At 36.4% G+C, this 14,117-nt stretch overlaps 1 protein-coding gene across 1 annotated transcript in view; it reads left to right on the top strand.

The window, feature by feature from the left end:
- VAV3 (vav 3 guanine nucleotide exchange factor) overlaps positions 1-14,117 on the top strand; it is a 194,038-nt gene that overhangs the window by 129,567 nt on the left and 50,354 nt on the right. Inside the window, exons 21-22 of the mRNA XM_010006784.1 lie at positions 4,958-5,059; positions 8,408-8,508. Coding sequence (XP_010005086.1) covers positions 4,958-5,059; positions 8,408-8,508 — 203 coding nt within the window. The remainder of the gene's footprint in view (positions 1-4,957; positions 5,060-8,407; positions 8,509-14,117) is intronic.

The raw sequence follows: 14,117 nt of genomic DNA, 5'->3' as shown, positions 1-14,117 counted from the left end.
TAAGAATTTGAGTTTTTGAACTGTTGCCTAGACCACTATGGGAAGCTGTAGATTGAACTGTTTCATTTTATTCGTATGCACAAATATTTTAGGACAGTAGAGAGAATTTATTCCTTATTCCATAGGAATAGGTGCCTAAATGAGTCTGACAAGATAATTTTTGGCTATCTATAGGATTACTCTGTGGTCATCTATGCCATTAATCTACATGAAGATTGTTCCTAGAACAATCTGGCTGTAAAAGCTTGTGTGGGATTGTTAATAACTTGATATTTTCTGACACCATTTATAAAGACACTGTGTTACGTGGGTGGCTGAAGAGAGAGTTGGCCTATGATTAATTTACTCCTTTGAGGAGTAAGAGTCAGTAGAAAGAAGTGGCACTACAAATGTGGAGAAATATTTTAAAAGGGGAACATTTCATACACAGAAGGTCAGCAAAAATGGAGTGCTCTGGAGTCTGATGATGTCGAGGGAAATAAAATATCTGGATAACTCTCTTCTGCACTGAACTCTGCAGACTTGACAGACAAAAGATCTGTTCAGAGATGCAGAATTGATTGAAGGAGATGGTAGTTCTGCTCCTTGAATGGTGGCTCTCATGGCTGTTGGAGAGACAAGAATTTTATGTCCAAATGATGAAGGAAAGCAAGACAAGCATCTGCAGGTCTCTGGGTTGGTGGTGTAGCAGTGAATTGGTCCCAGTGGGGCTATTGTTCTGCAAATAATGTAAAGACAAAGCTTTACTGAAAAGGCTCAGGGACAACTCTAAGATGTTGCTGTAGTGACTGGAGTAAATCTGCTTATGGGGACCCAGCACTGTGCAGGAGAAGGCACTCATGACTGTCTGTTACAAAAAGTCTGCTGCTGAACTAAGGCAAAGGAAAAATTTTCCTAGTTACAGATTCACTCTGCTTCTGTATACTGACATTTTTGTCTCTGCTAGAGTGTAGGAGTTAAAACAGCCTGGGGAGAAAGTAGAAGAGAGGAAGGGGAAACTACTTTTGACTCCCCACATTGCTTGTGAAAATAAGAGACAGAGTTTTACCATAAAATGAAGAATATATTCTCTGTTATTATTTACCTCATACTAAATATTCCTGGTACATGTGTGACTTTCTGCTCTGGCCACTTGTCAAGATTTTTTGACAGCAGAAATAGATGAAACATTTCATTTGCCATGAGCCTGGGGCATCCAATAGTTGAAGTTGTTGTGGAAGAAGGACTGAAGAACCTGTGAGACAGTTTGACTAGTGACTGTTCCACTGTGATGGAGAGGGAACATAGTTTAAGTTCCAAATCAGATTTTCTTAATGCTAGCCATAAAAAAGTTTTCCTGTGGTCCTCACAGTATTTGGGCTTGGACAGTCACAGATGAGTTGTGCTTAATCTTTACCTGGAAACTTTCCTGTGCTGGATTATTTTTGCATTATTTTAGTTTTGTTGAAAAGCAATATATTGAAAACTAAAATATCAAACCTCTAGACTCATTAAGTTTCAGACTTTACAATGAAGACTTGCTACTTGATATATATTGCTACAGTGCATCACTGTACATTATCTCAGACTTGTCTGATGTGATGTGCAATTGGACTACTGAATTTGTCATAATGAAGCATGGAAGATGAGGTCAGACTGTAAGTTTTCCTGTCCACCGTTAGAATTACAATATATGTATTTTCAAAAGCTTTTCTTATTCTGCCTTTATTTTTATAGTAGATAATACACATTATGGTGGTTTTTTTTTTCTGTCATTATCTTTCAATCTTGTGATTCACTTTATAGTGCTCATGTCCTCAGAGTAAGCATTTTATTTTTCATTTTGCACTGTTCTTTTCTACTTATCAAAATATTGATTACTGTAAACTTCACTTTTGCCTAAGTGTGAATGTTTTTTTTGAGCAGTGATGAAATTCTGTCTTGTCTAACAAGAATCAACAGATAACAATATATCTAAATATTAATATTTTTAATAGGCTATTTCTTTACAAAGAACATTTTCTATTATAATTATAACCTGTGTTGTTAGGGATTATTAGGCTTTTTCTTCTGGGTAATGTGGCTGTGCAGGGGGAAAATAAGGAAAACGAAAATTTTTTGAGTGGTAGAAGGAAGGGCTAGCAGCTAACTTAATAAAAAATACCTTTTGGATTTATGACTGGTTGCTGTAGGTCCCTGGAAGACCTACTCAGGCTCAAGTCTTTTAAAAAAAGCTATTTTGGAAGATCTTTGTGCTAGCTTGGCAGTAGCTAACATGAAGTTAGATGGAAGTGAATTGATAGGGAGCATGAAAGGTTTGCAGGTACTGAAAAAACCCAAATTTTTACATAATTTATTGAACTAATCATTAGAATCTTAAAATCACTAAAGTAAAAGCTGGTGAAGTTTAAAGAAACACAGGGATTCAGTCTTTATGATACATTTCTATGATCCTGAAGAACTAAATACTGTTTGGAACCAAAAGAGGTCCTCCTGTATTTAATAGTGAACAAGATAAACTGAAGTTTGCATTATATTCCAAGGTTTGTATTGTATGTTTTCAGTTTTGTATTCCTCTACAGATGCAAGTAGGACAATTGTAACCAAATTTTAGCATAGACAGCTGAAGTTGTAATTCTGTTCATCTGGATAAATCTTCTGTATTGTTTAGGATATTATTATCTGATCAGTTAGGCCATAGGTACAAAAAAACACCTTGCCTTGAAAGAAGGGCCTTGTTACAGCTCTCTGTGAGGCAATAGCTTCATTCTTTGACATTTTAGGACTATGCTTTTTTTTTCCTCCTCTCAAGAATAGCTTTTTTCTACTAAGAACTGTAAAATGAATCTGAATGGCTTCATAAAATATAAAGAAACTAAAATACTACTTTCAATATAAAGAAGGATGAAAAAAACTAAACCACCATTTTCAGTGGTTCATGTATTTCAGTCTTTGTGGAAGTCTGAGAGAAGAATAGAAGAGAATTTTTACATACAGGAGGAATATAGTCATATGCTTGTGTTAAACAACTACCTGTGTGAGGTTGTAGTTTTTTATTTTCATCCACTCTGCTTTTTATTTTTGAAGATTGCTCTAAACGAAAGGATTTTTTTCTTTGGTTTGTTCTTGAAAAATGGTCCAGTTGTGAGGATTAATTTGATATGTTTTGAAATATGATGAGTTTCTGCATATTAGGCTGATGGTTTTGCAAGCTATTCTAGTCTGAAACAAATGGTCAACAAAAAGCAACTTTTGTTGGGAATGTAAATACTGTAAATTGTTCTAGGGAGTTCTCAGGATTGTCCATATTTAACTGTGTAGCCAAAGAGGTTTCAGCAGCACCTTGCAAACATGTTGTGAAATACAGGCCTTGCTCTGCAGAGTTAACAGCCCAAAAATAATACACTGATCTTTTGGATTAAAAAGTTCGTTTTTGAGTTTAATTTTATCTCAATACCTGTACCTTCCTGCTGTCAGTAGGTAGTATCCATTCCTGTTTTAGTCAGCAGATAGAGAGACACTAGTGAGCTAGTTAAAACAGCATTGAGTGTTAGGCTATTCTCACACGTAGAAGCAAAATCCTGTTTGCTTTTTGAGTACAGTTTTACTTTCAGCAGGCAAGTTAGAAGACTGATCTTTCTGACACTAGGTACTTAAAAAGATTATTTGAATGTTTTTTTCATAAGCATTTTCATTCAGTCCTGGAGAGATCAATGTTTGCATGGTTACCTATATTTAGGTTTCATTGCAATTTGTGGCTGCTCTATGTTTTACTCTAGAAGTTATTTATAATACATAAAAATGAAACCTATTTATTAAATATTTGCAACTTTAATGCATGAATTTGTAATTCTCTGTGTTGGAAAAGCTTCTAGTCTTTCCTTTGAATGTTATATTCTTACATTTTTACCTTCAGGGGTTTTTTCCTATTTTAAGTCCTATGCATCATGCATTCCTATGTTTTTGCTAGAAAAACACCAGGAATTTATGGAAAACTAAACATTCCAGTATAAATAATATTTGAAAATACATGAATCCTTACTATATATTTTTTTCTTGTCTGATACTGTCTAGTATTAAATTAAGCACCTAGCATTTCAGTTTTAGTGGTTTTGACAGTGTTAAGTCTGGGGATGTTATTGAATAAAAAAACCCAACAAACAGTTATCTGCCTGGTCTTGGAAATGAGGAAAATTACAGAAGAAATTGAATGGATTATGTAAAATTTAAATGAGTGATGAGTGGGACATTTTAAATTAATACTCTTGCTTTTAAGAGGGATCAGTAGGGGAGGATAAACAAAACACACGTGCAGTAATAGACCAGTGCTTTGTACATAAGATTTGTCTTCTTAAGTCAGTCTGTCAATAGTGTGTTTGTATCTTAGCAGTATAATAATCTTCTGCTTTGTTAAGTGTGTGTAGCAACACCTGTAAGCATTGGACAACTCATTTAACAACTAGTCAAACCCCAGTGAATTTGTGTTATCCAGAGTATTGCTGTGTAATTGTGACCTAACTGTTCCAAATTTGCTGCTCATGGTTTCAAGTGTGTTAGTTCTTAGTGTGAGCTGCTCTTCTTTGTATATTCACATAACAAAGTATCTGAGAATGAAAAAGTGAGTGTTCTTTAGGTCCATATAATTATTGTAGTTACTTGAACAGTAATAAAACCCAGATAATCATAAAAACATAGAATCATAGAATGGCTAGGGTTGGCAGGGACCTTACAGTTGTCTAGCTATTGTGACAAATATGGTAGTTACAGGGTGTATTTTAAGGGCTAGATCTGCACAATATCATAATTCAGATTTTGTTTCAAGACGTGTGGGAAGGTCCATATTTCTAGTTCACCTCAGTGATAAACATTAAAGTGTAAATAAAACTAGTTGTTTGTGGATTCAGATTTCTTGCTGTGAATTTCCTCCATTATGTTCTAGATTTCATTGGTTTAAAGCAGATTTTCAATTTTTTTTTAGGTCAAACATACGGCCAGATTATGCAGATACAAGCTTTCATGAGTTCAAAATGCATACCTTCAGTCGTGTGACATCTTGCAAAGTCTGTCAGATGCTTCTGAGGTAAGATTTATTTTTCTTTTCATTGGTGAAATATCTGAGTTAAAGGAATATGTGGAAAATACATAGATGGCTGGTTACCCGTCCAAGACAGAGAAGGCATGAAATTATACATAATGCTTCTCATTGTGTGCAGATTTCCAAATATCAGGAGTGCTATTAAAAGCTCAAAACCTAAAGATTCTCCTCATTTATCATAAGGCTGCTTTATCATGACTCTTATGAGAACTACTTTATTTAATACAGGAGTTCTTATGTAAGACTAAATGATTTAGTTGTGACTGAGCTGGTTCACATAATCACAGAATCATTACGGTTAGAAAAAAACCCCTCTAAAATCACAGATTCCAACTATCCACCACAGGGGAAAAAAAAACAAACCCCAAAAATCCCCCACAAACTCGACCAAACAACATTCACTATGCCCACTAGAGCATGTCCTGAAATGCCACATCTGCACATTTTTTTAATAACTCCAGGGATGGTAACTCCACCACCTCCCTGGGCAAGCCCATTCCAGTGCTTGACTACTCTTTTAGTAAATAAATTCTTCTTAATATCCAGTCTAAACCTCCCCTGGCACAACTTCAGACCATTCCCTCTCATCCCTGTCATTATTCGCTTCAGAGAAGAGGCCAACACCCACCTCCCTACAACCTCCTCTCAGGTAGTTGTAGAGGGCCATGAGGTCTTCCCTCAGCCTCCTCTTTCCAACGTAATCAATTCCAGTTCCCCCAGCCTCTCCTCATATGACTTATTCTCTAGACCCTTCATCAGCTTGGTTGCCCTTCTCTGGACATGCTCCAGCACCTCAGTGTCCCTCTTATAGTGAATGGCCCAGAACTGAACACAGTACTTGATGTGCAGCCTCACCAGTGCTGTGAACAAGGACACAATCACTTTACTCCTGCTGGCCATGCTATTCCTGAAACAGGCCAGGATCCTATTGGCCTTCTTGGCCACCTGGGCACACTACTTGTTCATATTAAGTTGGCTGTCCACCAGAACCCCCAGGTCCTTTTCTGCTGGGCAGCTTTCCAGCCACTCTTCCCCCAGCCTGTAGCATTGCATGGGGTTGTTGTGGCCAAAGTGCAGGACCCAGCACTTGGCCTCATACAATTGGCCTTGGCCCATTGATCCAACCTGTCCAGTTCCCTCTGCAGAGCCTTCCTACCCTCAAGCAGATCAACACTCCTTCAAAATCTGGTGTTGCCTGCAAGCCCAATTTCCAGGGATTCTGTTGCTTGTGACCACCAGTCACAAGAAATGAAATATTTTTTCAGAAATTCAGATGATGCTGATGCTCATAAATGTTTGATATGGGAAGATTGCTTTGTGAGACAAAAAATAACTGAGTCATTAAGAGACATTTCTGAACCCAAGTATGTAGACAAATTCAAGACAGCTGTTGCAAAGCCAGATAAGAAACACTAGCAGACAACTAATGCTTTCATGTTTGAAAGGCTAACTTAAGCTGGGAAATTAATATCTTCTGCCTCTTTCCTCTGAAAAATACCTAGTGTGCACATATATAGTTTTTCATTCATTATTTGAGCTATCCTGATGGGGTTTTTTTCTTTTTAAATACAGAATGTCCAATGGTATAGAGGTATGTGTTGAACCTAAATTTCATAGTGTAAGGTGAAGATGCAAAAGCTTTGTAAACTTTGACCGGTTCAGGTGCTCATGTTGTTTATTGTTGATGTTCTGAAAAACGTAGCCACAGCATTATAGAAAGGGCATTTGAAATATGGGTAGTGCTTTTGTTAAGCATGAGCATGGAATAAAGGAACCTCAAGTCTGTTCTTCCCTGTCAAGTATTTTTTCCTTTCCAGACTTTTTTTTCTGAACAGTTAGATTGACCTGGATTTTCAGAGGTGTAGATAATTTTATATTTTCTCAGTGCACTAAGGTCTATGTGACTGAAGATTGGTGCAGAAATCCTGAACTTAGAGATGTCAGGGCTGATTTCTGAAATTGAAGCAGTGTAGTTGAGTCATTGTGTCTGTTACTGCAGGAACTGCTGTTGCTGAGAAACGGCTGTTCTGCTGTCAGGAGGCAGCCTGCAAGGTGCTGCATGGTGCTGCATAGGCATGCCAATTTGCTCCAAGGTAGCTTGGGTATCCCCTAGCGTTACCTTGTGGTATAAATCCTACTGGATTGAGCCTTATGAAGTGCCTAAATCGCTTTATAAAGTCGATTGTCATTTTAAGCTTCAAACATAAGCTATTACGTAAATACTTGAAAAAAAAAAATAAATCTGAATGTTAGTGCCTAATCTTTAAGTGGGGATAAAATCCTAGTCTTAGAAGCATCTGTAGTGAAGGATAATGTTATGTCCTATACTTTCATCTAGAGAGTGTGTTAGAGTCCTGTGAATAGTGAAAAAAACAAAAAATGGAAGAATGCATTAAAATATTTTTATACTTCCTACTTGTATTTGAGTTCGTGTATGCTGATACTTCAAAATACTGAGCTGCTGAATCTAACTAAATATATTTCAGTGCTAACAGTCTAGAAGTTGCTGTCGTAAATAGCAGTTGCTGTACATTTCATTAAGGTTTAACTCATTCAATCCTGTGTTCCATATGAGACACCTGATTTTCCTTTCAAGCTGAAGGTATCATGTTAGAATAGGATGCATAACCGCTCGAAACTGGTCGGAAACATCTCGGAGACAGAAAAGTCTCCTATGAAGAGTAAGCAGACACACCAGTAGATCTCATTTAATCGCTCACAGGTACATGTAAAAAAACCCCATACCTAAGAGAAAAGCCATGCAAAATAAAAAATCAGTTTCCTCAGATTGAAATTCAGATTAGAGTTTATTGGGGGGAACTGGAGAACATTTACAATATGGGAAGAGACTCCTTATTTAGCAGTCCTGAATATTAGCTGAAGTGTACCCAGGTATATATATACCTACCTATCTATCTGAACACATTTAAAGTCAAGAATATATTCACGTTTACAACTATCTTGAAATAGATCTTACACTTCATAGTGCCCAAGCATATGCTCATTGAGATGAAACAAAGTGTACATATAGTGGGATACTTACATAATGGTGCAATTTCAAGCGAACTGTGCCAAAGTTGCTTTGGGCTAAAATGAAATGGAGATTGTTATTCTACAAGTAGTCCAGAAGAACTATCTGGTTGTGATTTTTAAACGACTAGTAGTGACAAAAAGCAGATGAGCTGCTTGTCATTTGTCACTTTTTCTTCAACCTTAGAGGACTGTCATTATGCAGAACAGCAGATGTCTTTTAATACCTTCTGCCATATCTCTTATTACCTTTATGTTAGAATTTATTTACTCTAATGTATCACTATTAATTTTATTTTACAGGGGAACGTTTTATCAAGGCTATTTATGTTCTAAATGTGGAGCTGGAGCACACAAAGAATGTTTAGGAAGATTAGACAATTGTGGCAGAGCTAATTCAGGTGGTAAGTAATTTTTATTGTTAGAATACCATTTTTAATTAGGACATAAAACTTGCTAGATATAATTAAGGTTGAATTTACCTCTAATTTGTATTTATTGTAACATACTTGTGAAGCTACCATTTAGAAGCACAATTAGAATTGCATTTAGAATTCATAGGGATTTTTATTGCTACTAAATTGAAACATTTGAAAGCAGGAGAGAACTGTTATAGATCAAACCAAATTTCTCCATGAATGTCATATACAACAAAGAATTGCTCTCATTTTCATCATAGACTGCTCATATGTAACACCTACTGTATGGAGTAACTTCTATCACCCTTGTGGTTCTGTCTTTATAATGATGCCAATTTTCATACTTTCCTCTTGGCTCCTAAAGCTGTTTGTTTGTGTTAGCTCAGCTGCTTCTTTCATGTCTTTGGTTTTCATGGTTTCTCTTCACTCACAGTATTCTCAAAAAGGTGATTGATGGCTCTCTTTTTCCTACATCTAAGGATCATTTTTTTTCCTCCTCTTTTAGTCCATTGTTGTATTCTGTGAGTTCCTTCCCTGGCCATTGTTGCTTTGCACTTCTATTCTTCTGCTCTTTGGGACCATAAGGAATCTTTTGACTTCAGATACCATTTGATCTGCCTCAGATGACTCCAAATTTGACCTCTTTCCTTTCTGTTTAGTATTGTATCTCTAATTCTCTCTGACAAATTCTGGATCTCCCACTGCTAATACAGAATTTTAGCTCTCATCATTTGCCCCCTTTCCCTTCACTGTACCTTTTCAGTTGGTGGCAGTGAGTTTGTTGCACTCCAGCCATCTGGTCAAATAACCAGAGTGCCATTTCTGACTCTTCTCTCTGTTCAGGTTCTTAACTATTATTTCTTCTTTCTGGAGATTATTTGGGGCTGATAGGTGTGTAGGGGGAATGACTGACACCACAACCCTTGTCCCCTCTCTTAATTTCCCTCTCTATGAATACTTTTGGATTCCTGTTGTTTCAATGTATTTGGAAGAGAAGAGCCATTGGAACAAGAGGATTTCTGGACAGTGTAGTTGTATATGTTGGGAAAGTTTCTAATTAATTGTTCCTCTCACTTCTCTAAAACCTGCACATTCCTTTCCAAAATTACATCATAATAGTTTATGACAATTCTCATGCTGCAGCCTCCTCCATTTGGTTATTTTCTTTTTGACATTGCTATCTATAATCCTTGCAAAATGCTGTTGAGATAATCTCTCATCATTACTTCATCCACTTCTCTTTACTAAGCTGCTGCTTCAAGAGTGTGGTTCTAGCTATTTGTTCCTTTCAAAATTGTGTAAGCTTGTTTCTGTTTTTGTCCCCCTTCATGTTACTTCCTGACTTCTACTTGGCTTTTGGCTCACTGTGCTATTTGGCTGTTTCATTCTTCCATGAAACCCTCAGGATGTCAGTACTGACTTCTGCTGCAGTCAGTGATTTTTTTTTTTTTTCCCAGTTTCTTTTGTTTATGACAATTCTCATGCTGCAGCCTCCTCCATTTGGTTATTTTCTTTTTGACATTGCTATCTATAATCCTTGCAAAATGCTGTTGAGATAATCTCTCATCATTACTTCATCCACTTCTCTTTACTAAGCTTCTGCTTCAAGAGTGTGGTTCTAGCTATTTGTTCCTTTCAAAATTGTGTAAGCTTGTTTCTGTTTTTGTCCCCCTTCATGTTACTTCCTGACTTCTACTTGGCTTTTGGCTCACTGTGCTATTTGGCTGTTTCATTCTTCCATGAAACCCTCAGGATGTCAGTACTGACTTCTGCTGCAGTCAGTGATTTTTTTTTTTTTTTCCGCAGTTGCTTTCCTGTTTTGGAGAACTTCCATATTCTCCTCTAAGTTTGGGCTTGTAAAAAATAATTTTTTGTGGATCTGCAAACCATACAAGCAGTCACAGTATTTTTCATTGAAATCCTTTTGGAACACAAGATTTTCATAGAACCTATATTTTACAGAAAATAAATACTTAAAATGATACTAAAATTGTAATATTTTAAAGCAGTTACGTTTAAAGTAATACAGTGGAAAAAGAAATGCACACTGCTCTTCACAAGAGAGCTGTCTCCTGTGGTATAAACCATTCCTACTTGTCCTTTTTTCTTTCATTTTCTCCTTCTGTTTTAATCACTTCTGTAGTTTTAATTTTAATTGGATAGCTGACACCCCAGGTGGCAGAAGCTTGTCTTTCTGTACCTCTGTAAAGATCTGTGGACACATATGGTGCAATGTGTATCAGTAAGAATGACTCTAAGGATGACTATAAATGCCCAGATAACACAAGGTCTGGTTTTGCAGTTTTCCTGCATATATACTTAAGTAATGCTGTGCACTTGCTAGAGGGAACAAAAAAAAGAAAAAAAAAATCACAATAGTATGTCTTTGTAAGCGAAATAAATTATCATTTTGCAACTTCAAAGGAGCAGAACGTTATTTTGGATTTTAGTTTGAAACATTGCCCTGATTTTTGTAAAATGGTGATGTATTGAGTCTTTAATGAGACTGGAAGCAACTGAGTTGTTACATGTTACATGTTTAGCTTGCATTCAGGAGTTCTCTCTGTCCTCTCTTCAAAACTTCTCTTTGCAGTCTATTTTTCTTATATGCAAAGGCTCCCTGATTTCTGTGGCTATAGTACAAGCTAGATGAGTTCTGTATCTTCCACCTGTTCATAAGATAGGATGACAGGTGCTAGACTGCAGCTTCCTAACAGCCTACTCTGAGACTAGATGGTATCTGCAAAAACAAACTCCACATGCTCCCCCTTGCTCTACAAATGAAGGAGTATGGAAAGGACAAATGGTTTTGCTCACTTTGAACATGTGTCCTCTCCCCACCTAATGAGGGACTTTGACCAATGAGTAGGAAGGGAAATCTTGAGGGTTTTCTCTGCTGTCTTCCATTTTTCTCTTTTTATTTGCTTTTTAAAAGAAATAAGTTTTAATTGAGCAGTGCTGCCTATTAGTCATGTGCACAATAAGGAAAGGTGTAAGGTGGAGCTTTACCACTTCCTACTTCCATACGTAGCCCAGAAAGGGATGGGACAATTCAGACTCCTTTAAATAATGATTTGTGCAACTCGAGTATGAATGATTTTCTGGGGTTATGCTTTCCCTTGGCTTTCCTTTTAATTTGATAAACTTATTTTTTTCTAGTTGTGTCATTTGCTACTTCTGTGGGAATTTAGCAGAGGTGGCCTGAGAGTGCTATTAGATAAGAAAGAGCCAGAGCACAGCTGTAATGCTTCAATAATAGCAAAATGCCTGGAACATTTATTGTATCACAGTGTATTTCTATTGCTTCTAGGGGACTATTACAGCCTTTTTCTCTGGGTATAATGGATATGAAACACAACCATCCTTTTAGGAAACTGGACACTATTATTCCCCAGTCATGTGCCATTAGTTATGGCCACAGACTTGGAATATATCTATATGAATCTCTGTATATCTATATATCCCATTATACACACACACACATATATATTTTTATAAATATATATAAAGTGTTATATTTAATCTGGAGTTCTGTCTTTCTGCCAGTGATTCATTCCAGATGCTTCACAGGAAAGTGCAAATCCTCTGTGTTGTAGACAATGTCCAGGAGTGATTCTACTTTCTTAATCATGTTAAATTTACTTTTAAACTTTTTGCTGTTCTAGAAGTTTTTACATGTTTTACATCTTTTTAATTCTTTTGCCTAGTTCCCTATTTTTGTTGACAAAAATATCTAACTGCCTGTCACAAGTTTTGGAACAGTGAGTTCTGTAAAGTTTTTGTTTGGCTTTTGCTGTTTTCATTTGGTTTTTTTGTTTTGTTTTGTTTGTTTGTTTCAGTTTGCATATCTTATCCTGGTTGTTTGGCCTTTGTATCTTTTTAATTTAACATGTGACTGAGTTTTTGTGAGAAGAGTCAGCGGAAGTTTTGAGTGACTGAAATTATTTTATAACTTGACCTCTTTTCAGTATACTCTGTGAAAATAATAGTCTTTTAAAAAAAATTATGTCTTAATAATTCGGGCTACTTCTATGCCTGAAATAATTTTCATTCCCATTCTGTAAACCTCTACTGTTTCTAGAGGTCTGTTGAAAAAGGAGTGATCAGAATTCAAAACACTGCAAGGAAAAGATACTATTAGGTTTCTTAAAGTCATTTGAGTTTTTCTCAGCATTTCCTGTTTTTGAATAGTTTAAGATTTTGTTTTCCTTTCAGACCTCTGAGCAGGTGTTTTTCCTAGCCTTTCTGAAATTATCCTTAGAACCTCTCTGAGTAGATTAAATCTTCGTATATCATTCCAAATTAGTGTGTGAAAATTCAAAAGACAGACATTCAAAGATAGGTGAAACCTTTAGAATGACAAATTTAATAGGTGTCATATTTAGATAATAGATGTATGAGAGAAACATTGATAAAGTGTGATGATGAACTGCTGTGTTGTCATGCTATGCCATATGCACAAATATATTCCAGCTCTTCAGATATTTTCCTTCAAAGAAGGCCAGTTCAACAGACTGCAGAGGTTGCAGTGATAAAAGGTGCAGAGTTAATCAGCTGAATTAATAAAGAGAACAAAAACTCTGCATTTAGCCTTTGGGTTTTTTTGTTACTGTTTCTGCCCTTGTTACTGTAAATTGACAGTGCCGGAAGAAATCTTCTGTGCTCATTTCTGCCATTATTGATTTAACTTTTTCTCCTCTGAAATGCTGCCCTGCACATGTTCAAGTAGCTCTCTGCATTTTTCATAATATTACTTATATGCCCTATCCCTTCATTTTTCTGTGACTTGCAATCCTTCATACACCCTCTTTTTTTGCTATAGTATACTCCTTGTTGTGTAGTCTTAACACAAGGCCTTATAAAATCCTTAAACACAAAGATTACCAAATGGATGCACAGTGGTGATCTTTTCTCTAGTGATGGATGTGGATGTCTCCCCTTCTCTTCCCTCCTCTTTTGGCTTCTCAGCTGCACTCCTGTGCCTTATTTCAAAGCACAGGACAATTTTGCTTGCCTGGTGATGTTCTTCCGCTAGTTGGAAGTGTTTATTTTTGGTAATGGTAAGAGTGGCTCCTTTGGTAAGAGAGCATGACTAAGACACAACTTTATTGGACAAAGGGAGAATCTGTCTTATTATTCCCACTTCCACTGTGCAGGTCCTGTGGCCCTTGCAATTTCTGCAGAGGTCCTTAGGGTTGATAAAACTGTATCACATTGCTCGGAACACACTGCAGAACTCCAGTCTGTTTCCTAGTCTAAACCCACAAGAGTTAGCAATCTATTTCTATTTCCAAACTGGAATTTTTTCAAGTCTGTCCAATTATGTTAAATTAACTATTCTCAGGCAAATAGTTGATGATTCATCAGACTATTGAATATTTCAAGTAGATTAACATCCAATAATGGTTCTAGAATCTGAAATTAAAAAAAATATTTTAAATGCAGTGCCATGCCCACAAAACATTCTTCTTTATAATGTTGTTCCCAGGGAATGGAAGGATCTCTCATGAAGGCATAAATGGATTAGAAAAACATTAAACAGGCATTTTTATAGTAATTTTTAGTTAACTTATACATTATTCCTTTCTCCTTCA

This window comes from Chaetura pelagica, unplaced genomic scaffold (assembly GCF_000747805.2).
Source record: "Chaetura pelagica isolate M959 unplaced genomic scaffold, ChaPel_1.0 scaffold69, whole genome shotgun sequence".
Taxonomy (NCBI): Eukaryota; Metazoa; Chordata; class Aves; order Apodiformes; family Apodidae; genus Chaetura; species Chaetura pelagica.
This window is presented reverse-complemented; position numbering and strand designations above follow the sequence as displayed.